Raw genomic sequence first — 27,717 nt, forward strand, 5'->3', positions numbered from 1 at the left:
TTGTGTGGAATTTTTTCACAGAAAATAATGAGATTGCTAAGTGTAATTTGTGTAAACAAAAACTGAGTTATAATGCAATACTATTTGTTTAATAGTGACTGAACTTGCAAAGTGTTTGTTTTTTTATTGATATTGGCACTTATATCTGCCTGATGTACCTAACTCAAATGTCTATTGATATAGTATGCTCACTAATGTACCTATCTGTTTTTTTAATTTTTAATTTTTGATATAATCATAATCTTTTAATGTATGAAAACACTAGTTACTAATTGTTTTCGAAAAAAGAAAGTCCATATGTAGATTACATCTGTTATTAGTGTCAACTGACAATTTATTTGCATTTTCATAGCTGTTAGGTGCACAAATATAAATATTATATCTTGTATTAATGTACTTTTTAATATTAAAATTTCATTAGTTTTATTATTGAACGAGACGGTGCACGCACTGCGCACTGAGCATACTTTGATGTGGGACAATAAACAAAACGACTCGTAACAATTTCGCTCTGCGCCTCTCCTTCAACGCCTTCCCCTGCGCTTCCTCCCCTACATTCTTTCCCTTCTTTATCCCTTATTCGTTGTGCCGCCCCTCCCCTTTCACAAGCTCCGCCCAAGTGACCGTCATCTGCGATCGGGTTCTGCGCACGCGCACATTGGCCGTGGTGTTGTTCCAGGCGAATTCAAAAACTGATACTAAAGTACTTGATACTTTTCAAGTGTACTCGTAGTCAGTACCTGATACAGGCATATATCAGTTACAAAATATCAGGTTGATATTTTTTGACCCACCTCTAGCAGACGGCATGCCTCTTGCCGCTAGGTTATTTTTCACACTCCCGCCTGTGTTGTTAGTATAGAGCTGTCCAGGTTATAAGCATTATTGTTTTGTGAGTACAATGTGCAATGCCGCCGAAAAGTGACATCTGGTTACATTTTCAAGTAAAAACCAATGATAAAGCAAAAGAAATTTGCAATTATAGCTGAAAAGAAATATTGCGTGGTGGGAAATCTTCTAGGACATTCAATGCATCAAATTTGTGGAATCACTTATCCCTGCATCATCAAAAAGAAGTTGGTGGTTCTGAAAAATGTGATTCTCTCTCTATACCTTCAACAAGTTTTTGCCAGTTCACTGAATATTACTTTATCTGGCCTTGAAAATCAATTTAATTTTTTAAGACCTTGAATTTAGAGATCTTATTTATAGGCCATTATGATAATTTCATTATTAGCTTTCATTTAATGTGAATTTATAATATTTTACAATTAATAAAAATAATATACATTCACATAAGTATGTTTTATTAATATTTAACATTTTTCATTATTGTCTCTAACAATACTCCAGAACCACAATTTTATAGAATCAGTGTTAGAAATGAGATAGGCCTATTATCGGAATATCGGGTATCGGGTATCGGATCAGTAAATTTGGATATATCGGAATCGGTATCGGTATCGGGATTTGGATATCGGGCCATCACTAATTTAAAGTAGTCCATGGTCTTGGTCACAGACAATGTTTTCAACAATATATATGTTTCAATTCACTTCCATTTGGCAACAGAAGTGAAATAACTTTTATTTTTAATGTATTTTTGAACATTTTTATGCCACTATTTATTTTAAGTTTGTACTGCTGAAAATAGTGCATTTTTGATTACATGCATTAATAAACTTAGGATAAAGTGAATTTTTTTTAAAAATAGTTTGTTAACCAAAATACTGGCACAGGACATGTACAGTGGAGCAACAAAATTGGAACAGGAAAATGTAATTTCCTGCCTGACTTTTTGTAAAAGATACTTTCCAGTTTTGCTCGAAAAACTGGGAACGGGAACCACCCTAGATCTATTGAAAATTAACTTCTAGCCAGCTGCCGTATACACCCGAATATAAGGCAATGATTTTTACTAAATCTGCAAAAACTAAAGGAGTTTCAATATATTATATACATGTATCTTGCCACTGGGAATAACTTAGTTGAAAAACTACATGATCTGCCTTTTAATTGGGTCACTTATACCAATTTAGTCCGGGGCTTCCTGAACCACTGCAGAGGCATGACAGATGAGAGAGGATACCACTTGGAATGGGGATACATATAAAAAAATAATAAAGCCTAAAAATAATAAAGCCTAAAAACAAGGAACAGCAATAAACTAATCATTAATTTTATAAATATTATATTCTTTTCAAAGGAATAACTACAGAACCACTTAAAGATTTACCATGTGAGCCAAATGAACTATATGTAGTTGTGTAACCAACCATGAATTAAAACAGTTAAGAACACCAATCTTTCTGCTGTTGAATTTACAAAGTTTAAAGAATTCAAAGAAACAAAAGAATTTTTTTCTTTACTTAATTAAATATTGTTTCCTTTTTCTCTGGGAAGAGTTTTGTTTTTAAAATTTAGAAACCTTAAACAATGGTGTCCACTTGTGAATTGTAAACTTTTAAAAGAGAATTAACAATTCTTTTAATAATAGAATCTTAAATTACACAATGTTAAACATCAGTTCTGTAATGTACTTAAGATAAACAAAATATACTTTTGCAATCTGTGCTCATACATTTTCTGTTAGGATTTTATACTACTATTTGTGCATCTGTATCTACACAGTCGACAAGATTCATCAGTAGGGTCAAGGTTGTATGGTGAATTGCGATAAAATCTAAACAACACTGAAAATCATCAAACACCACATAACACCATAATACAAGGTAATACACCATTTAGCACCGAAATGAAAGTTATAAAATGGAACTGAGTAGCATTTAACCAAAACTTAATTAAAATCATAAATAAGGGACTATTTCAATGTTTGAAATTCAAGGAATGTCATTATTTCCGGACAAAAAATTGTACCAACGTGCCTGGATCAGAAAAAATTATTGAATTTGTTTCATTGTGCATCTTCCATTGAATCATTTTGAATCATAAATGCTCGCTAATTTATTTTTATTTTTTGAATGTATCTGTTACAAAACATTGTTAGTGTGCTGTTACTATTTTCATAATGCACAGAAAGTTATGACTTATTTTAATGATACTATTATTTATAAAGTCTTATTATTTTGATTGTTATTATTATTATTATGAAATTTTATTATTTAATTTGTATATTGTTCGCCCGCAAAAGTTATTTAAATATATTTTTTATTAATTATGTATATCTACGAGAGCTATGCTCTATGACCTGAAATGGACTTATATGGACAGTCAATTGAGTATACCCCTCTAAGGACTAATGAACTTAACGAATTAACGATGATTTTATTCGGGGTATTACTTAAAGAAATTTTCATTGTTGGAAATTTTCGTTTTAAATTTACCGCATTTTTGTGTTTTCAATTGTATTAATAAGTGTTATTTACGGTATTTATATTGTAAATTACGCTAACCGATTTTGGTTTCGGCCAATGAGAGGCCGTGTTTTAGATGTGAGGCGTCTAGAACGTATTAATTAGGAGGTTGGTTGTATGAAGGCGTCTGATGCCGACGCAAAGGCGCGAGGCCTATTTTAAATTTGAAATATAGCTAGCTAGATTATGCCATCCGACACTCAGGATGAGCTTAAACGACGTATAAATAAATAATGTGTAAGATTATAAGGGCATATTCTGACGGATATGTTATTAGGAGTGAAAATCTGTAAGTAAAGATCTTGCATTTTGTATCGCCCATAGACATACCCAGCTGTATGTAATTTCGTCGTAAATAACTCCGATTTGATGACAAACTGATTTGTTTTCACGTAAAAAGTGTCAATTATCCTGAACTACGTCATGAATTATTAGTTCCAAGATTTAAATTATTATTTTATTTTGTGATACCCAGAGGTGAAATGGGAGTACAAGTTTCGTGTCTCTACCATATAAACTGAGTTAAGCCAAGGCAAATACGAACCCAAATATAAACATAAACAGTAATCATACTAATTATTAATTGTGCTATGATTTCAAACATTTTCTGGTATGTAAGAATGCGTCCGTAAAAACATCATTTGATTTATTTTCTGAACATACACTAACGAACTTTTGTGAACGATTCATGTGTGCTACGTATTTTCCTGATGTTTTAATTTACATAAGCGCATATCCACGAGTCATGTTCAGTATCGTTAGGATTGTTTTTCTGTGATTTTTTTTATCTAATTATATTAATATTGATTTTTATCTCTACACATATGTTAGTTGTCCCTGATGAATAGCAATTTTTATTATTAATAAAAACCTGAATTCTATCCCTATGTGTTGATATATGTTACCTAGCTACCTGTGTCCAAGAGTGTGTGTTTTATGATAAATAACATTTTTTTTTGCATGTTTCTAAGGGTCAGAGTACAAGAGCATAACAGTACCATTGACACATATATATATGTCTATATATATATTTTGAAAAATAGTGACAGCCAGTGTATATCGTCCCGACAACACACACACAACAAAAGGGTCTATATATAAATAAACGAGTACTATTAATGGTACTGGCACCAGCAGTAAGAACACACCGAAGAAGTTTAGCAGCAGTATAGTATAGAAAGTGGCGCACATAAACGTGGGGCCCGAGTGTGTTGACACTGAGTTGTCGCACCTTAATTCAAGTTGTCATTTGATCCTGCATTGTGTATCTAATCCATTATAATAACATGGCACACAACCACCCCACATACTCGCTCAGGAGTAGGCATGACAGTATGTGTGAAGACTGCGATAACACAGGGAATTCAGGAAGTGACACGGCGACCTCATCAGCAGGGGGTTCACCAGGGAACACTTGTGTGGAGGGGCCTAGTGATCACTCTACCACCGTGACTGAGAGGTTAGGGCGGCCCACGTCACCAGCAACAGGGGAGCAGGAGGAAAGGGAGGCCACTGTCCCTAACATCACACCATTGCCAGATAATACTTCTACATCACCTGTGACACTGGAAGCACTCATGCAATTATTACGGCAGAGTAATACTCAACTAAATGCGAAATTAGAACAGAACAATACTCAAATGGAGCAGCATAATGCATCCCTAAATGCAAAATTAGAACAGAACAATACTCAAATGGAGCAGCATAATGCATCCCTAAATGCAAAATTAGAACAGAACAATACTCAAATGGGGAGGCTTACGACTGAGTTGGGAGCGCTGAGGGATCAGACCAACTCAGGATTAAAGAGCCTGGAACACAGCATTGAGGTTAGGCTGGCCCAGCAACACGAACAGGTCCAGCAGATATCTGAGCAGGTATCACAGAACAGTAGTCGTGTGGACAGTCTGGAGACTCATGTAACATCCATACGAAACATGATCTCAAATGAACACCAGGGACAAGCTAGTGCTAGGGAGGAGGTGCGAGGACATCTCCAGCATCTCGAACATAGACTGGAGGACATGGAGGTGGCTACTGCCACACTACGAGATAGAATCGAGCACCTTAGTGTACACCCCAGTCCCAGGAGTGAGTCAGCTGACCGCCAAGCTCATGTACCGTCACACACAGCCCCTGTGTCAACTGTACCGACTGCCCCAGTAGACAGGCAACCGTACCCCAGTGAGATGTACACAATTCCACTGCTACCCATCCACAATCATCCTACCATTCAAATGGATCTGCCCAGAGAAACCCCTGTATTGAGCCCATCCAACATTGATGCGGCCACGCTCATGCACCATCCAGCTAAGCATTGGGCAGAAGCTATGCCCACGTTTGCTGGCAGAGCTACAGAGAACCCCATCCGTTTTCTGAAAAGATTTGAGGAATACACCTCAACCTTTCATTTGAGAGATACAGAGATACTGAAGTGTCTCAACAGCGCCCTGAAAGGACCGGCATTTTACTGGTGGGAGATGCTGAGTGCATCAACGCATAGTTACGCCCAGTTCCAGTCCCTGTTCCACAACCAGTATTGGAACATCCGAATACAGAGTCACCTCCGTGCACAGCTTCACACGGAGAAGTATGACCCAAGGAAGTGCGCGTCCTTGGAAGCGCATCTATCAGCAATGTTTGAGAAGACACGCTACTTGGATCAGCCCATGACGGATGATGAATTCATCGCGGCCATCCTCACGCAGCTTCCACTCAAGTATCAGAAGCAGTTGTCAGGCCTGCCGTACCGTGATGTGACAGAGTTCCGCGAGCGCCTTCTCAATTATGATAAACTTGAGAAAATGGACAGAGCACCCAATACCAAGGAGGAGAGTGAGAGGGTATCACAGCCCCACCGACAACAGCCAGTCCACAACTACTGGCAGAATCGCGAGGGAAAACCCAAGGAGCTCAGACAGGCAGCGGTAAACACAATGAACTGGCAGCCAAGAGGAGGAGGACCTAGCCGGAACGATCAATACCAGACAGGCTACAGGAAGACCCCCTATTACAAGAGAAAGACGTGGTGGTCCAACTCCAGGAATTACCACAGCGATGACGAAGCAAACCACCGCCGGAGGCAGGGGGACTACCGACACAACAAGCGAAGATCATTCTCGCCAGAGTCACGGCCACCCAGGGAGTCAGCAGACCGCCGCCGGAGAGCATCGTCAGAAGACGAGCTGGAGTACTGCAAGAAGTACCGCCGTACCGACGAGCCCCGCTACAACGGCAAACCTGAGGACTACCGCCCGCCATATCACTATGCCCCCAGGACTCACGAGACGAGTGGCGGCCATGCCCAGAACAGCCACCTCTCATACAACCGGAACACACAGATGACAACATTCCCACCACCATTTGCTGCACCGTCTACATCTCAGCAGACGACGTACTACAACCAGGGACCAGCAAATCAGGTGGCAGCAGAATTCAAAGCTGCTGTGTCTGAAGCAGCAGGGAACCGACAGTGGAATCGTCAAGAAGGAGCCAGATCACCAGCTCCAGGTGGACGTGCCAACACTGGCACGTTAAACTATTAAGGATCTCTGTACGATCAACCCTGAATTTATACCCCATTGTGACAAGGAGCCCGAAAGGACAAGACTACCCACCGGAGAAGAAGTGGAAGCATTCGTAAGAATGAAGCTCACAGCAGAAGCTGATGTACGAAGAAGAAGGAAACCAGCATCCAAATTATCTAAATTTAATATCGGCGACCTTGTGCTCAAGAAAACATCTCCTGTCAGCAAGGCATGGGAGAATGTCACCAGGAAATTATTTTTGCTTTTCGACGGACCATATGTCATAACTGACATAGTTCAAGAGAACTGTTATGCTCTGAAAGACCCATCTACAGGCCGACCAGTAGGCCGGTATAATATTTCGCAGTTGAGAGCCTACAAGAAACCTGTGTCCCAGTGAACAAGTTCGACACAAGCTAGTGAGACACCTGTATAGTACGAGTATAGGTAGCATAACAGCTGAGCGCAATCGGAATGTCTAGGTCAGAGCCAGGACCAGACCAGTATAAATGTGAAAGGTATTAAATGGTTACTGTGTAATTTGATACGCCATGTGAGGCGTATTGCAACCACTGACAGGTACCTAATGTGTAGCGGAAGTGTGATACCCGCTTGGTACATTATCGTCGCGTCGATGCGGAAGTGCAATTCCCGCTTATTATTGCCTGTAGTGAGGTGAAGTGAAATGCCACCCACACAGATGTAATGAATCTTCGAATTTAATAGTGTATTATGTGTATAATATTGTTTGTCAGTTGGTCTGCATTATTCTTCGTGTGAGTATAAGTTCACTAACAGTAATACCTGAATCTGTGTAATGAGATGCGCCTATCTGTAAGTACTATCATACTAACTAGCAAAAAGAAATGTCAAGCTTGTGTGTTGTCGACTAACTTGTGTGAGAGAAGTATGGCCTAGCTGTGTAAACATGAGTGAGCACTGTTCTACAAAGCATCTAAGAAGCACATAAACACTTTGCAACTACTAGCATAATAATAATAAGGTTACCTTGAATTACTGATGTGGTTACTCCAATTTTCGGAAGCACAACACACCACTGAATTTATTAAGAATCGCCGAGATTTATTTTTTTTTGTTATTAAACACTGCTGGAGAAGAAGATGGAAAAAAAATAATTATCTTTTTTTTTGCAAATTTAATACTCTTGTTTTACACGAATTCTATGATTGAAGTAGGGCTTTGCAAATGATCTCATAGGGTTGCATTCTGCCCTGAATGCAGAGTAGAAAAGTATGCATTCCTTTCGCATACAAATCCACTCAGTATTAGAAAGCTATTTCTTTAAATTAATTTCATTTGGTTATTTTAAATAATGATATTTATGAAATGATAACAAGGTATATACGAACGACTTTGTGTTATTTATTGTGAAAAAAAAAACCTATACAAAAGACTTTAATTTCATTCAACGTGGCACTTGAGATTTTGTTTGTTTATGTTTGTAATCGTCGAGTAGGCGAATATGATGTCAAACGAAGACCTGAAAAACTCAATGTCTAACAACTATGTCGCGGACTTAGTACACTGTTGCAGTAAATGTCAGCAGGCTGTATTATAAACAAGTACTAAGTTACTGCAAAATTGAGCCAGCCAGAAAAGAAAAAAAAAATTTTTTGCAAGCTATCATGAAAGCATTTTTTTTTGTTTCACATAGCTTTGTCAGGATAGAATTATCCTTTGCATCGAGATCATGAATCTCAAGTGATTTTAACAAGAAACAATTCCTATCAGAGAAATTTCTGAATGATATGAATACACAGTCAGGATCCTGCGAAGCCCGCATCGGATGCCTGAAAATGAAACTAATGGTTGAGATGAGAGGAAAACTGCTATACACTTTCCAAACAGCTGTTTGCGTTATATGAGAACCCAGCTGATTACAGAAAAAAAAAATACTACCTTGCGAGAAGTGGTAGAAATAAAAGTTCACCAGACACTCGAGTAAAATAAAAGAAAAGGAAAGGCCGCCTTCGCCGAGCGATAAGCTGCGATAAAAGAGAGATAAAAGAGAAGGAAACACTGTGCGTTCCCTTTCCAAGCACAAGTTACACATGATGCGTGTACTTAAACGAAATCAAAACTATTGTTGATTTGTTTGCTAACATAAACAAATGCTTTTAATTATGTAATATATGAAATGTTCCTTGAAGTGATATTGTAAATATGATGTTATGTATATTATATGAGATGTTAGTGAGAATTATTAATTTTATCAATTGTTGATATTATGAAGTTATGAAAGATTGTGAGATGATGCTTATGGAAATGTACGAGATGCATAATGAAATTGTACATAGAATAAAACAGGTACAACCTGAAGGCATAAGGATGCTTAACAATGATGTAAACAAACCCTTTCATTAACATAAAAATCAGTTTAGTTAGTTATGCTTGAATGTTATCTAGCTAATGATACCTATTGTTAAGATGTAACAATTTCACTTTGAAAGTTATTGAATGTTTAGCCTAAGTTACTATACTTATTATTTAATATCTGATGTTATTTGATCCCATTAGTTACTATTTGTTTTAATAGATTTAGTTTATACTGAACTGGCTTGTGGATAGGCTACGTTAAGCACAGAAGATGTCTTAGCCTGCCGACATTCGTGCGTTACAAGTGCACGATTCACACATGAGTGAAGAGTTTTAAGACTGTTTAATGACCGGGACACTTGTTAGTTAAAATGTACACAATACGGTTCGCAACGGCTGTGTACCTATCAGTGATGGGACCCGACGAGTGCGTCCTTGTGAGATGGCGGTTCCGCCGACACGAGCAGCACCGCAGACGTCCCGACGCCGCCTCTCACGTGTTCGTGGGGTAGGGCGGCAGCTGCAGCCGCAGTTCGCCGCGGAGCTAGGAGCCGTGGTGTCCGGTGCTGCGAGCCGCCACACGCCAAACCCGCCGACGTCTGGTGTGGAGCAGGTGTTGGTGTTGGCCGCTTTGAGGTCGGGCGCTGTCCCGATGCCTCCTCAGCCGCCGCCGGGGATGTCGTTTGCACCGCGGGTGGACGTTGATCCACTGCCGTGACGTGTCCTGGAGAACGTCACATTGTTGACTCACATGTACATACACCCGTTACAGCCATATGAGATTGCTACTTACAGTAAATATGTCCTCCCACGTCCCTCTCAACAGGAGCGGCTCAAGGGAGTAGACGTCGTCGGAGAGCTGTAGCAGGTCCAGCAGAGAAGATTTTGCGCGGGAAAACCCGTGGACCATTCGAGCGCAGGTCTGCTAGCGGCGACGACACGATGCAAAGTGATTAAAATTGCGCGAATTGTCTGGTGTAACGGTCGAAAGGACGATAGAAAAAAAAATAAATAAAAAGGAGGAGAAGAAGGAGCTCGGTCGCTCCAAGTTTTTTTTTTTATGTGTGGTGCGCGCGCCGCTAGGCGACAAGGCTATTCGTTGTACACAGTGCGAGAGAGACGGTAAACTGCCAATCACATTGTACTGTTTTGAACAGGTCAACGATTGCAGTTCAATATGATTGACAAGGGCGGCAATTCTGTGCTGTTACTATTTTCATAATGCACAGAAAGTTATGACTTATTTTAATGATACTATTATTTATAAAGTCTTATTATTTTGATTGTTATTATTATTATTATGAAATTTTATTATTTAATTTGTATATTGTTCGCCCGCAAAAGTTATTTAAATATATTTTTTATTAATTATGTATATCTACGAGAGCTATGCTCTATGACCTGAAATGGACTTATATGGACAGTCAATTGAGTATACCCCTCTAAGGACTAATGAACTTAACGAATTAACGATGATTTTATTCGGGGTATTACTTAAAGAAATTTTCATTGTTGGAAATTTTCGTTTTAAATTTACCGCATTTTTGTGTTTTCAATTGTATTAATAAGTGTTATTTACGGTATTTATATTGTAAATTACGCTAACCGATTTTGGTTTCGGCCAATGAGAGGCCGTGTTTTAGATGTGAGGCGTCTAGAACGTATTAATTAGGAGGTTGGTTGTATGAAGGCGTCTGATGCCGACGCAAAGGCGCGAGGCCTATTTTAAATTTGAAATATAGCTAGCTAGATTATGCCATCCGACACTCAGGATGAGCTTAAACGACGTATAAATAAATAATGTGTAAGATTATAAGGGCATATTCTGACGGATATGTTATTAGGAGTGAAAATCTGTAAGTAAAGATCTTGCATTTTGTATTGCCCATAGACATACCCAGCTGTATGTAATTTCGTCGTAAATAACTCCGATTTGACGACAAACTGATTTGTTTTCACGTAAAAAGTGTCAATTATCCTGAACTACGTCATGAATTATTAGTTCCAAGATTTAAATTATTATTTTATTTTGTGATACCCAGAGGTGAAATGGGAGTACAAGTTTCGTGTCTCTACCATATAAACTGAGTTAAGCCAAGGCAAATACGAACCCAAATATAAACATAAACAGTAATCATACTAATTATTAATTGTGCTATGATTTCAAACATTTTCTGGTATGTAAGAATGCGTCCGTAAAAACATCATTTGATTTATTTTCTGAACATACACTAACGAACTTTTGTGAACGATTCATGTGTGCTACGTATTTTCCTGATGTTTTAATTTACATAAGCGCATATCCACGAGTCATGTTCAGTATCGTTAGGATTGTTTTTCTGTGATTTTTTTTATCTAATTATATTAATATTGATTTTTATCTCTACACATATGTTAGTTGTCCCTGATGAATAGCAATTTTTATTATTAATAAAAACCTGAATTCTATCCCTATGTGTTGATATATGTTACCTAGCTACCTGTGTCCAAGAGTGTGTGTTTTATGATAAATAACATTTTTTTTTGCATGTTTCTAAGGGTCAGAGTACAAGAGCATAACAGTACCATTGACACATATATATATGTCTATATATATATTTTGAAAAATAGTGACAGCCAGTGTATATCGTCCCGACAACACACACACAACAAAAGGGTCTATATATAAATAAACGAGTACTATTAATGGTACTGGCACCAGCAGTAAGAACACACCGAAGAAGTTTAGCAGCAGTATAGTATATTAGTAAAATTTTTTTTTCCCCAAAAAATGCAGCATATAAATTTTACCCGTATTTTGGCGGATTAAGTACTACTACCAAGTAACTTTTATAAAAAAATAAAAACATAACCTCAAAATTTTCGGTTTTGAAAACCAAATTGAACTACAAATAAAACCATGAAGTATTGTCTCTAATCATCAGTAATTAGTGACACATTCCGCAGATTTGTGTAATTTATTATTAAATATGGGCTCAAACCACACAATGAACGTCATTACAACCACACTACTACTTCCCACCCTGTGAAGGTACTCACAGTCGCTCCGTGTTCTCGTCCTCCAGCAGGAACACAACTTCGTCCCAGGAGACAGACGGCAACACTGGCTTCACGAGCACCATGGTAACATCCACAAACTTGGGCTCCGGGCGGTACAGAGGCACACACAGTTCGTTGTTTTTGCACGTTATCTGCAATATACACGTAACACATATTCCTTATACCACTTTTACAATGATTAATAAATACTCAGAACTGTTGATTCTAAGATCTGTGTCATTTTATTTGACCTATATGTTTCTATAACATGTTTAAATTTGTAATATATGTTATGATTTCTTTGTCAAGATAATCCGGTATAACCAATGATAAATTTTTCACCATTAAAATATATTTGCATTTTAATATTATTTTTTCTTATCACATCAATTTTTTTGATTTGTAAACATCTTAGCTCTCGGTCTACGGCATTTGGTAAGAGTAATTTCGTGACAATGGAACAGAAGTCGGTGAACGAAAATGTGACACAAAGATGGCGGACCCACATTTAGCAACATAAACCAGTATATAGTCACTTTCGTAAACATTAGGGGACATACCAAAAGTATTTGTATACCTACCAAATGTAACTTTATGATAGGAAAACTACCCTGGAATATATTTGGTAAACTAAAATAGACATAGTAAAAATAATTCTAAGTTTTAAAAGACATAATAAAACTGGGATTACAATGATTATAATACGTCATATCCTCCTTCTGAATTATCAATAGGTTTAATACCACACTGGTAGAGCATGCACTTGGTAACCTCAAGGGGCATGGTCCAAATCTCATCCCTGGAAATATTTTTAAAATTTTTTTAATAACATTATAATATAATAATAATAATATTGAATTAGCTCAAATGGTTAATGTTTGTTTGTAGGAAGTATTTACAGACTGATTTCAGTCGTTTAAGCAAAAAACAAATATACAAACATGTACTTAGAAAACAAAAAGTGTTTTTAAATGTTTCAGGTTAATATTTTAGTAATGCCATAGAAGTAGAACATCTAACGTGGACATAAACTTTATTGTATTGGTGAATTTTAACAAAATGGGCAGTATTTTAGTAAATTTCCTCGTCGAAAATCACGTCCAAAACCGGGGTTTTATCGGAGCCGTTTCTATTAGTTTAAAATTTCCGGTTGTTTTGTGCTCCTAATTGCTATTTGCATTCAATGGTGGCAAGCACCGTTTACAATTTAGGCCGAAATTCTAGCGGCGGGTGATTCGCATCCTAAAATTTTGGTTTCTAAAAAGCAACTATTTTATTTATCAGTTTATTTATCACACACTGATTATTTTAAATAATTCTACATTAAATTTCCTGTTCGAGTTTTGAATTATAAGTTTATGTGCAACATGAAAAACATGAGAACACATGAATTTGCCCATTACCGAGGTTAGATTTTACACATCACTGGCAAGAACTGAAAGACTCATATTTTTTTCATAATCAGTAAAAAGTGTCCTTCTGATACTGAAGATCACTTTGAGAATCTTGTGTTCATCGGCATGGCTCATTCAGTGAATGATGTGCCAATCACACACTTACTGTTACATTTTTGTTTGTTACTGTCTGTTTTGTAAACAAACAATAATAAAGTTAAAATGATGTAATTGATATAGATGTATACGTGGGTTACCACCAAAAAAAAATCTTATTGTGTATAATGCAAGCCATAACTGAAAAAGGATTAAAAGATTTTCTGTGGTCAGCCATTTAACTTTACATAATTTAAATAAAATAAAAGTAATGAAAATATGTAATTTAAATTATTTTTTAGCTACTTAATTGTTTATACTAGTAACTTTTTTTAAAAAGTTCTAAAAATGGCCATATAATTTTTTGTCCCCATCTTTTATAAGTATTTTAATTTCTACTGCAAGGACCTAGCAGTCAAAGTTGACTAGTTGTTTAGTAAATGCCCCTTGTTTCTGCTGTCCCCAGTTAAACAACAAGTCCAGAAGAAATAAAGATAACTACATGCTTAGTGTGACCATGATGGCCAGTTATGCGTACCAGTCTCTCTTTGTGTTGACTGTGATGATTTGTCTCAGCCGGAAACCACGAAAATTTGTTAGGTAAAAGCAGGTTTCTTACATTTCGTTGCTACGAAGGGAGAGGCTACAGCCAGGGGCGCAACAACAAGGGGGGGGGCAAGGGTATTTTGCCCCCCCTCTGAAACCTTGATATGGGGGCAAACGGGGGCAAAGAAAGTGCTGTGTAATCAATTTTTAGAAAATAAAACTGCTTAAATAGCACCATATTCCACCCTGAAATACAAATTTTCCCGACCGGGAATGGGACCGCAGGGGGATTACCGCGTGTTCCAAACCACTCGATCACCGACCGAGTGTTTATCAGCTGCGATCATGCAGACTGCTAACCGCTGGGTGCGAACTATGCTCCTTCGCATCGCCACACGAGTGTGTCGTCTTGGCGAGCATGGACGCCAGGAACCTGAATGCATGCACAGGCCTTCATCCCTACGAGCACCTCCCCAGCACTTCTCAGTGCGGCTAAGCGACATCCGAACCATTATGTTGTGTGCCATCATCTTCCACATGTCGGACTCGACTCTATCTGTGATTGTTTCACAGCTGTCTGTCTTTATGTGTAGGTATCCACGCATATACTCCAGGACGATGCTAATAGGGGGAGACGAGGGGTGCCGAACCCCCAAACAAAATAAACCTGAGGGTGCAAAGTATGTTTCTTGCTCCCCTCTTCCTTTTTCTAACCATTTTTCTCCACATTTATATTTACATTTGATAAATACCTCCTAGGTATGTAAAATCACTTTAGGTTTATTAATGTGTAGTCATAATTCACAAAATTTGGGAAATATATAACTATAATACTTACACCAAAAAAAAACATTTTTTTCCATTAGTAAAAAATTACACAAGACTGGTTTTTATGACAAATCTAATTTTGAAAGTGGTTATCTGGTAAATTTTTTACATCACTGCAAAACCTTTGCTACAGCAATGAATGTCCATAGTATTATTTTTTTATAATGAAAAATGTGTTTGAAGATGCAATAACTCATTTCAAAATGTTTAGAGATGGAACAGGTGTAAGGGAGAAGACGGTCACAAGCAGATTCAAAAAATGTCCTAATCTGGAATGCATTATATTTAAGATACAGTATGCTTATAGTCCACTTCTTATGAAAAGGAATTGTAATATTTGAAGTACAATATTCATTGATTTTTTGTTCGCATCAATGGTAAAGTACTTCAAATAACAAGAGATTTTTTTGCTTTTTTTAAATATAAATGACAGCCGATTCAAAATTCCGGCAACAACACTTTAGTCTCATCGACTTCAAGGCTGGCGTACTCGACACGAGGACACTGACGCAGCGGGGCTGACCTGGTAGCAGGTGGAGTGATGCATGAACACGACGTTGCACGCGTCACGCGCGCAGCAGTCGGCGATGCACGGCTCCAGCCTGCGGACGCCGTCCCTCTTCCTGTAGGCCCCGGCGGTCTTGTTGCCGCGCGGGGCGTAGCCGGGGAACACCGTGGGGTACATCTGGGGGCACATCTTCCTCCACGACGCGTCCACGTCGTACTCTTGGGCCACGCTCACTGTGGACGCGTAGCTGATCAGCGCCAGGCCCAAGCCCAGGTACCTGCCAGGACTCTTCATCGCCCGCTGGCGGCAAACATTCATTTTTATATCGTTCTGTGGATCCCACAGGCAGTATGTAAACTGTAAATATTACACTGATTCATGTACAAATGACTTATTCCATAGCTTCATGGTTCGTACTATAATCAAAAGCTCAACAGAATTAAGAAATAATAAAAACAGTGTGTAGGCTACATAAGAATAATATGGATTGAGTCTTAGTCACAAAAAGTAAATGTACATAGACAATAAAAGAGTTTTAATAATTACTCTTGTTAGAAAACAAAAGAGGTTTAAATTTAATTACCATTCAATTTCCTACTCAAAAATTAATGTTTTAAAAATAAATCTTTACTGCAAATACTCCAAACCAATACAAGTACACTTGTACATAATGACCAACATGATTGCACTGGGGTGCAAGTTATTGACAAAAAAATCTTCTGATTTTAGCCCTTGAACAATCCCTTTAATCTCATTTAGAAAAATATCATATGATTCAAGGGATTTGGAAAACCAGACTCGACAAAGGATTGGAACAGGAATTTAAAGATGACAAACCTGACTTGACATAGGATTTTGAAGAGGTATAAATTAATCTTTACTATGGCTATGATAGCACAAAACTATGCTGCATTACAAATTTATATAATTTATTTGTGAAAAATCATTTTCAAAAGTTTAAAAGGAGTATTAGACCTAATTTCATCATATTAAATTAAACAACCAAACAATTTTTAATTTTGTCTCTCTCTCGGTATTGTTAACATGATCATCCTTATACACACTTAAAAAAAATGTGCATGTGGAGTCCATATGGGATAGAAATGAAACCTCTTGCTTATTATATTATTAGGTATAGGAAACTACTGAGATTGCAGATTTAAAAAAAATGCTATTGCATAGGTATGCAAGTGCACATGTATGCGAGTATTCAAGTGTGTGCAAATGTGTACATATAGTAAAATGTCAAAGATCACACCTTACTGCATTTCAAACATAAATAAAGTTTCAATACCTAGTTGGTGAAAGAAAAATAAAGTAAAAGTTGTAGAATATGGTTTGGTACACACTTTGTGATGTATGCTTCTTTTGAGTATGGTATGCCAACAGTTAACAGTTGCTCAAGTAAAAAAAAATTACTGCAATTAAACTTTCTTTAAATTAACAATCCAGCCCGCCTTCAAATCATTACTGGATCCAAAAATCTCTTAAGAATGTTAGGTAACTTTAGAATGTAAAGCTACCAAACTTATCTACTTATTAACCATTGTTGGAAAAGCAACAATAACCAGGTTTTTTTTTGTTTAAACAAGCATTTTTTAATTACAGTAATTATTTTGGTTCTCAACATGTACAAATGAAAGTCATACAACATCTCACTTTCTACTGCTCATGTTGAACCAGAAAAGTTACAACATCAAAGAACTGACGTCAAGCAAAACTGCACATTCGACTGTGACTTATTTCACCACAGGAAGAGGGTTCTCCATATAATGGGTGTTTCCCACAGAATGGAGATTTACAGTACATTCGGGGAATTTTCCACAGAATAAGATTTCTTTTTAATAATAAATTTATTTATATCCTCTTTTTTTTACTTTGATTACAATTCACTAATTAAATTAGTTTTATAGGTGTAATAATTGGGTAATATTTACAACTTATTCAGATAATTTAAATGGTAAGATCTTGATTAGTATATAATTTTTTGTTCCTGTAAATCACATGAACATTAATGAGCAATCTAGTGTTGTTATTAGAGTGGAACTAGACCTTTCATTAAAAATATTAAGATATTTTATTTAAAAAAAAACATTTGGTTTCTTTTATAAAAACTACTTGGTTTAAATCAGCCAACGCTGCCATAAACACACACTTCACTGTTGAATGAAACAGCCGAATCAACTTCCACCTGAACCATAATAACATGTTTTTGAGAGACAGGTGTTTATTTTATCTAGTAAAAATATGAAGTCACATGTACAAATATAATTGCAAACAGTGCTGTTGTTTTCTTTCAAAATCTCTGCGATAAGTATGCCCCGTAAAAGTTATTGGTCGTTTTCCCACTTGTTTATTAACAGTTTGAAGGGAGAAAAAGAACTAGCAACACTGTATCAACCAGCAGTTCCCCTTGTGCTAATTGGCAAGAAGTCACCTTTGTACTTTTCTCTTCCTACATTATCCAGCAAATGAGATTTTTCCTCTTTCCTTTGTTATCACACTGTCTAAAATTTCCAGAAATTATCATATTTGCTCATCCTCTCTCTCTGATCCCCCAGCTTCTAACACACAGCAACACCTCTCATACCAAACAAAGGGGTGCAATCATTGTAAAACACTAAGGGCTATTACTTAATGTACAATTTTTCAAACCCCACAGTTATGAACAAATTGAAGACTCGAAACATTACCATTGCCATAGCTGCAAACATAATTGAACATACAGCAAAACTTGATAAGTTTTCAAATGAATTCTATTAGTAAAGACAAAATTTTATGGTTTTATTTTTAGTTCAGTTTCATTTTTAAAACGGAGGATTTCGGTGTTGTTTTTATTTTTATAAAAGCTGTTTTGCAATACTTACTCAACCAAAATACACCAATCCTTCACTTATCACGACCAATGTGTTCCTTAAAAAAGTTCGTGTTATTCGAAATCGCGTATTCTGAAGCATTAGTCTCCATAAAGAGCAAGGCTAATTATAATTACTTAATGTGTTCCAAAATGGGTATGGCAATATTCTTTACGTAATACAAATGTGTAGAATAACACTCAATGATAAATATGGCACACCATTTATCTTTATAAGCCCACCATGGAATACTTAGTATGACAAATACGACACCGCGTAACGGGAGATAGGTGGTTATGTAGGCCTACTTATCGTCAGTCGGCTTGCCCGCCCGGGCATGACCTCAGCTCACGTCGCATACCTTTCCAAGAACATTCCCATCCACCCTTTACTGGCAGTGAAACCGATATTACTGTCCACAGACATTTACATTTTAGTTTCTCAAAAATTTAAGTGCTTATTCGCGTATCACTGCTTGGTTCACACCAATCCTGTCAGGCACATGATATTTTTTCTTCATTGCACCATTAATTTAACAACTTTTTCCATGTTAATCATCTGTTCATTTCTGATCCGGTATCTTATGTAAAATATATTCCCGCTATTAAAACCTACTGCATCAGACTTATATAAAAGTTTTATTGAGTCCTTATTTTGTACGATTGTGTGCACAGTTGACTTGCTGAAAACTAAAGTGTGGCCTTTATGACATTCTGCACACCGTAATACTTATTGTTTTGTCTCAAATACTTGAACATGGTGCATTATGCTCCCACTTGGAAGCCATGATTCCAATATGATTCCAATTGCATGTTTTTGCGCACGTACAGTAACCAGCAGACGAATGGGCAGACATTGCTTTGTGTTTGTGCGTGTGAGTTCCCTTTCAATGGCTAGATTAAAGTTCATTACAGCTCGGTCTGTGGCCGGGTGACAAAAGTACGGCCCAGCGGCAGACGCGCGGATGTAAAACATTTGGTCCTTTACACTCCATAGCTGCAACTGAACTTGCCACAGCTGATGTTTGTACGACAGCCGATAGCATAGTCAGACCTGCGCGCACATCTGTTCCCTTCTCGTATAGCTAATTGCATGCCACGGCTCATCTGTTTTTTACCGAGTTGAAGCAGACTTCGTGGCGTCATGCCTGACTTTTTTTTGCCTGTTGCGATTTCATGCTAACTAAAATTTACAGACGTGCTATTCAAGACTGGGGCAGTAAAATAAACATCTTACTAAATTAAGTCTTCCAATTTGAAGACTTGTTAAGTGAGGGATTGGTGTAATGGTAAAATTTTTGTGCTGTATTTTTATTAAAAACTAGCTGCCCGACCCGGCTTCGCACGGCTATACTAATGGAAAAAAAATTAAGCCAGATCTCCCATTTACAGTAATGGTAAATAAAAAAAAATTCAGTCAAAATTTATTACAATGCTGTATAATGTACCGGAGAGAAAATGAATAGCACAGATGGTTTCCCGACTCGTGCACGCAACGTACAACTGATGTACCAGTACTTCGCTACGGCAGTCTACAGGCAGATCACTCTTGCGCCGCTCATTATACATGCCCCTCCTTGTGGGTACACCACTGCCGTGCGATGCCCGTTGCCATGGAGACGCAGAAGGCATGAACAATGCAAAATCCTGTTCTCATGCAGACAAAGTACCCACTGTTGCCTGGTTTTAACCACCCATGGGATCTAATTTTCGGAAAATGTCATCCTGCATAACATAAGGAACATTACTGTGAAGTTTCAAGTCTGTAAAATATATATACTAGAAAAAAAGGGCAATAAAAAACAAATTAAACACAGAGAGAGGAAAAAAAAACAATAGTTTAGGTTTGTGATTTAAAGTGATAAAAAGTATTTAAAAACTAATTGAACTCTTATGAGGGTACTGATTGCTTCGTTGTTAATATCACACGGGTGTTTTTTACTTGTATGGGAAAATTAAGAATGATAAGGCATCTAGTGCGTGGCAACAATGTTAATAGGCAATAGGAAATAAACTTCTATGCGTCTGCGGCATTGTCAACACACACTTTGTATGTGTACTGCATGTTGTATCTAACCCCCTCCAATGCATTTGATTCTAAATTGGACTTTTAGTAAGGATCCCTAATGTTATTGATAATATAATATAGCCTATAGCCTTCCTCAATAAATGTACTATCCAACACTGAAAGAATTTTTCAAATTTGACCAGTGGTTCCTGAGATTAGCGCGTTCAAACAAACAAACAAACAAACAAACAAACTCTTCAGCTTTATAATATTAAGTATAGATAATTTATAATGAAGTGGTCTAAAAAACCAATACATTCTGAACATTAAAAATTAATTAGCGAGCATCTGTGGTTTGAAAGTGATTCGATAAGAGATGCACCATAGAACAAATTAAATAAATTTTTCTGATCTATACACTTTGGTACAAGTTTTTATCAGGAAATAACGTCATTCCTTGAATTTCAAATATTTAAAGATTACCTTTTTAATGATTTGAATTAAGTTTTGTTTAAATGCCACTTAATTCCATTATATAACTTGTATTTCGGTGCATCACGGTGTTTTGACATGCTTTCAATGTTATTTCGATTTTATTGCAATTTACTATATAATATTATTCCAATGTATTAACAATACACTAGTAGTTTTTGCCCTATCACGGTAAACTTAATATTAAAAAAACTCTACATTCAACCTGGCCCCGGGAATTTTGCCCCCTGCCATCACTCTCGAAAGCCATGAAACACCGACTTACACTCAAGCGGACCCTATCCAAGGATATAGCCCGATTTAGGGTTTCAACGGCTTCTATAATCACTCCAGGCAAATGCTGGAATGGTTCCTCGCAAAAGGCCATGATCGATTCCTTCCGCAACATCCATGCATGATGTTACGAGAAGGTCTTTGATCTGGCCCTGGCAAGTTCTGCTCCACGGCTGTGCCGGATTACCGATTTATCTGGATTATCAAACATCAATTTAGTTTTCACTGGAATACCTGCTGTAAGAAGCTGCTTATAGAAAGAAAGAAAAAAGATCATTCGTCTTTTCAAAAAAATCATTACTCTAGAAAACATGGCATACTGCATTAAATCAAAACTTGGGTAATATTCTTAAAGCATGACCTTTCCATGAAGTAATAATAAAATTTCAAGAATAGGTACCTACAATTTTTGATCACTAGACTTTCCTGTACTTAGCCTGAAAACAGTGTTTCTGAATTCCTACTGGTTTCTGAAAAATCACTGTTTATAGCTGACATTACAATGTGTGTGCACTGACATGACTGCAGCCTTTTTTTTTCTTTCTTTCAGTGTTGGTCTGTGTTTGTTTTGGAGAAATTTAGTACACAGAGGTACCTATTGGTTTGATAATCAAAATAATTAATATGACAATTGTATTAAAACTATAAGGGAAATATTAATGATTTTATTTTTCTTTGTTGTTGTAAATAACTAATTGCTTTATGGAATTTTTTTATTTTCTGAAATTTGAACTTAAAGTAGTATTTTAGTCACGTGGTATAACAAATGATTCCAATTAGAGAGAAAAATTTTAAATTGTGAGAATAGTTGATTACTTTAAGTTTGCTATACATATTAAAAATACTTTAAAAAGTTATCCTAATCATATACACACATTAACCCATATTAGAAAGAAAAAAAAAATTTGTGATGGCCGCAATGATGCACAGGTATTTTTTAATGTAGCATATCTAATGGTGATTTCTAAGAAACCAGTAGGAATACTACTGAAATGCTGTTTTCAGGTTAAATACAAAACGGCTCTTATATTTGAGAAAAGTATTTTCAGAAATTTATTATTATTACACGGAAAAGCTGCACAGTAGAAATACTGCCAAAACTTCCAGTAACGATAAACTCTGGGTGAACCAAAAACGTCGGCGGTGCAGTAATGTGATCGGGCAGATAATGTTAACAGCCAGTATTAACCAGGAAAAATCTGAGCGTAAGTGGCTCTGTTGGTGAGGGATTACAGAATGTAGGTACCTAGCCATGGAATGCCAGATAAGAGACCTTTTACTGTAGTCACAAGAGTGTGTCCCCAAAGACCGTGCTGTCTGCAAATTTAAGCCCCTTTATAAAAAAAAAAATATTATTCAGGATTCTCATACTGTTACTTCAGCCAGTTTCCCCGAGTTTACTCTGATTTCTTTGTCTCAGATAACATTTTATTACCTGACTCATCTGTCTATCTGGCACGATAACAGATAAACTACAATAAAAATGATTATCGAAACATTTTTCAACATAAATACTGTAACGCCCCTCGTGCCTCAAAATTAAATTATGTTAATTTAATTTTAAAAAAAAAACCTTGGAAACTGCTGGGCAAAATATTAAGAAAAATAAAGTTATTGACCAGAGGTGGCACGAGGTGGAGAACAAGACAATTTGGAACTCCCTATACACAAGCAACTTGGGAGCTAGTGGATCGTTTAAAAGGATATAGGTGAATATGCAACAAATAAATCACAATATAGGTAGATTGGTCTATAGGCTTCCTGGGTTTATTTAGAATGGTAAATTAAATCTGTTTTTTTTCCTTTGTTTTGCTTTTACAATAAAAGACATTAACACGTAACAAGTAGGAGGGCCGGCCCGATATTATTAATAACACGTTATATTATTTTAATTACACATCATCACAGAAACAAAAAAATTGAAATATTCCACCCTATTAGATTCTTTCGATGATTACATAGATGATTGATAATAGTCTCATTGATTTTACATATTCTCATCGATTAAGTTCTTAAATCACTGTTCACTGGTATGCATTTAATTAATTTAGTTCATTATATGTAAGGGGAAAATATATTTCCAATATCACCCGGGTCTTCAAAGTATGACGTCGGGCTGGGAAAATTCTCTTCTTAAGGGGACTCGGAGCTCGAGGTCCCGAATGACATGCTGGGAGCAAAAACGTCCCCCAACACTTGGACCCTGACAAACAAAGTGTATGTAGCTCCTGGACTCAGGAAATGTTTTGCGCCGACAGCCAAATGGCGCGGACCGAAAATACCACGGATGACGCGAAAGAAACCATGATTTAGGAAGATACAGAAATTAATAAAATGTAAACTAAAACATTATTCGTTGCCTAAATACAACGACTAACCGGCTACTGCTACATTAGATTCCGGGATCACATCCCTAAACACAGCTGACTACATCTTTAACTGAAGACGATTCCGTTGTAGCCGCGACAAGAGACGGCTAGAAGTTCTGCCCGACCTGCAGCGCGGTTAGTAGCCAATGTCAAAGTCCCTTGACGGCGGACAACGCTCCTAATTAAAACGGGCGCTAGGGCCCTAGGGAAAAGGAAGGGGAAGGTTCGGCTTTGGACCGAACATATCCGGAGGTGCCCGGAGCGGTCGTAGCCACGACTTCAGTTGTTTGCGCCAAAGGGTGACTGCTGCGGTCTCTACTGGCAGGTACAGAAAGCAACATACAATCGACTATTACAGGCCGCGAGGAGGAAGCATAGGGCCTTATGGCGTAGCTGGTGGTGCACTCTGGTGGCTTAAAGGGGACATAAAGGGGGGAGTTAGCAAGATCGCCCACAGGTGTCGCGGGCGTCAGCTCCACGAGCTGGCGCCAAGAGAAGACGTTACAGTTTCTGCCGCTAGATGTCATGGAGGGCTCTTTAGGGCAAGGGAGAAAGTCCTTGAAGTAGGCCATCATCTAGGCGAGTTCACGTACGGTCAATGATCCAGGGTAGAATTCTTAGAATCAAAGGGGGGGTGGAGAGAGAGTGGAGAGAGAGTGGAGAGCGGACAGAAAAGCGCAGAGAAGGCTGGGAACGAGCGTCCACTGGATACTCAGTCGTGCCTGAGGCTCGCTGATCTAGGCGGCCCTCTAAGAACTACAGCTTGCACGCCAGAAGCTGTGCTCTGCAGATCTAGTCATGTAGCGAACTAAAATTACGGACCCCGGGCGTGCCTGTAGGCGGGATAAATTTCATCCGGGCTGCTAACGACTACATTAGACTAGCAAAAGCTCAAATTGATCCTTGAGAAAAGGTGCCTCGGTCCACTGGCACAAATTTTAAATACGTAGCGTGCACCAGCCTAACAAAGTTTCAATACCCTATAGTAACCAAATTATAATAAAAATAAAATTTCCAAAAATAAATTAAAATTATAATAACAAATTAAAAAAACCTGTCGAAATTCCTAATTTCCGGCACAATACATAACCTGCCGAATCGACTATAAAATTTCTTTGCACATTACTGAATACAATATGCACTGTTATCATTTCTATAAAAACTATATAACCAAAACTGCTTAGTAGTGACAATTTCCCAGTGTTTTACCATTTTTTTTTAATTTTGAATTACCTGAGTTTTCTTGGTTTTCCCTGTCTGCAAAAACCCTGTTACTTTATAAGTCTCCCTCAGTAGCCTATCTGTATCAATTTGTTACAACCTGTTTTTTGCTACCTGCTTTCTCTGTATTCACTCTGCCCACAGTTGATCAACCTTTCCTATCTGTAATGTTATTTGCAGTTTCTCTAACTTCCTTCCAGCTTATGCATTCTGTTCTTGACCACACCTAATTCAGCACTAGCAGAGGGGATGCTGAGAGGGAATATTCTAATCCCCCCCCCCCCCCCCAAATCCTAAAACTTCTATCATTCCCACTAACATTTGGAAAGAATTTAAATGCGAATGGCAGGAAAAGTGATTCTTACCCCCCTGAAATGAAATCCTGTATATACGCTCCTAAGCAATAGGGTTAGGCATTGTTTTCTCATACTCCATTTTTCAAGATGATAAATATTACATAAAATCTTCTCTACAATCTTAGCCTTAGGTACTCCTCTTAGTTCAGCAAACTTACCCCTTTAACCACTTATTTCTCACAGCAGGTATTATTGACTGCCTTAATACATTCCCTGCATATTTAACCAACCCTCTTACAGTTGATTTGTAGTATGTATATTTTCCACCTTGACCATTATTACCTGCCATAGCTTTGCTCGGCTATTGGCTCTTCCAAATATCATTCTACACAACCACATCAAGTATTAACTATAATGTACTCACCAGAACTGATTATACTCAAAACATACGTAATAGTAAAAATTGACGTGGAAGGTGAGGTTAAGTTTCTCCCATTGACAAAACTGTTTAGAGATCCCGACTACTTTAAGACGCCACTACTATTAACTAATGTTAACTCTTTTTTATAGTTTTCCCATCAGAGCTTTCCCATTTCCTCCACACCCTATGCAATTTTCCCTTTTGATCTCCTCTCTTCTTACCCTATACAATCATTTCTGCACCCTACTATGCAGTTCAGTTCACCGATCCCCTTTCAAAATCTTTAACAGCCTTACCAGCCTCTCCATCAACACTCTACGGTTAGGTTACGCAAGCTTATTTAAAAATATGCATACATATGTCATAGAAATTTGTTACTAAGAAATTTGAATGCATCTTACCTTCCTTTTTTAGGACTGCTACAAAAAACTCTTCTTAATAGAGATAAATTTACAAAATATTGGGGTGCAATTAGTAAGTAATCCACACGCCCTTTGTTTACGTTTTCGTAAAAGCAACAGCTGCAGCTGTCAACATGTCAAAAAGATATAATTAATACGTTTAATAAAATGTTATAAAACCCCACGGAATGATACACTATTAAACAGAGTATAATGTCTAATGGACATAAATGCCATAATTTATGACACTATTCAGTCCCTCAATAAGATTGATTTGATTTAATATTATGTGTCCTACAGCTTTCGCCAACGGCCAAAGGGTCATTATATTCATTGTAAATTTCAATTTCAACTGTCAAATATCAGAATATATATGGTACACCCACGCCTTACCTGGGACTCGAACCCAGGACCCCACGCACCGTACTCAATAAGATCTCTCCGAACTAATTATCGGCAGCTGCTTTATCACCTGCCGCATGCGATATATTATGCAACCTGCAAGCCATGAATATGTATGTATAAATACACATTGCACATACATATACCTTAACGTATGTTTTTTTCACCGATTCTTTTGCTCCCTCGGAGTTGTAAAAAGCATTGAGTTGGGAATTGTCAAGAGACGGTATGCTGGGACATAACTCAGTTACGTTTTAAGCCACTATTGCCATATTGTTTTGCCCAAAACTATGTGGAAATGGAACTTTACAAAGTCTGGTGAACTATAACCTTCGTTTCAGATTGCTAATACGAAGTGTAGTCAGCAATAATAATATTATAAATAATACAAATACTGATACTACTAGGTCTGAATTATTATCTGAACTAAACTGTTGTCATAAATAATTATAATATTTTAAATAATAGATATTAACAGTAATTCTCTCTGGATTTTAATTACTCTGTCGAGTATAGACTCTTTTATTAAATTTAAATATGTCTCTGGGCGCCACCCTTATGTAATGTGGTACATAAGAGAAAAAAAAAGTTAAAATAATTTCACACTACAAATCTAGGGTTAGCATGAGATTGGCAACATGTAAATTAAGGTCATTAATGAAAAACAAACATATACACTATAAAATAATGACAAGGTAACATAGGATTAACAGATAACCTTTAATCAAATAAAATATATATGCTTATTGGTTGGACCAATGGTATACCATCATGTTTTCTTAAATAACTGGAGGTATGTTGCACACATGATAAAACACAACAAAAGTTCATCCAATTCAAATTAATTATGTCCATTGCTCTCAATCTAGAATCGTAGATTAGTGTGAAATAAAATAATAATGTTTTATTTTTATGTTCGTAATTTAAGTTAATTTTAATGTACCGCGGCTGAATTCAAGGTGTAAATTGCGGTAGAGCATCGTGAAAACTCCGTCTCATTTCACCTCTGGGTGTAGAACTCATTAACGTTTAGATCAGGATACGTAATTGGCTTTAACAAATGTTTATTTCAATAAGTCTTTAACGTGTTCAGCATAAAATTCAATATTTATGTGTTCGTCGGCAATATTAAATTACGTGTATGTAGGAAACAGTTCACTCAGGATAGCATCATGAGTCGGTATTTTACTCACGGTAATTCACTCCTAATTACATGCCATACAGGACGTTCCCTAACTAAACAATATGTAATTTATATTTAGACGACGATTTAAAACATCCTAGTAATAGGATGATCTACTTAGCTCGTAGATATTTCTGATTTTTAAGGG

At 37.1% G+C, this 27,717-nt stretch overlaps 1 protein-coding gene across 4 annotated transcripts in view; it reads right to left on the reverse strand.

Annotated features, from left to right (window-relative positions):
• LOC134533725 (dyslexia-associated protein KIAA0319-like protein) overlaps window positions 1-26,492 on the reverse strand; it is an 83,010-nt gene extending 56,518 nt beyond the window's left edge. Inside the window, exons 1-4 of one of the 4 annotated variants that reach the window (XM_063371313.1) lie at window positions 26,378-26,484; window positions 25,985-26,110; window positions 15,665-15,949; window positions 12,278-12,429 (exon numbers count right to left, since the gene is read on the reverse strand). In XM_063371313.1, the coding sequence (XP_063227383.1) occupies window positions 12,278-12,429; window positions 15,665-15,943 (431 nt within the window). In that variant the 5' untranslated portion in view covers window positions 15,944-15,949; window positions 25,985-26,110; window positions 26,378-26,484. Of the gene's footprint in view, window positions 1-12,277; window positions 12,430-15,664; window positions 15,950-25,984 lie in introns of all 4 variants that reach the window. The other 3 variants (XM_063371312.1, XM_063371311.1, XM_063371314.1) reach the window with 3 other exon arrangements.
• Window positions 26,493-27,717: the final 1,225 nt, after the last annotated feature.

Source organism: Bacillus rossius, chromosome 7, assembly GCF_032445375.1.
Source record: "Bacillus rossius redtenbacheri isolate Brsri chromosome 7, Brsri_v3, whole genome shotgun sequence".
NCBI classification, from domain to species: Eukaryota; Metazoa; Arthropoda; class Insecta; order Phasmatodea; family Bacillidae; genus Bacillus; species Bacillus rossius.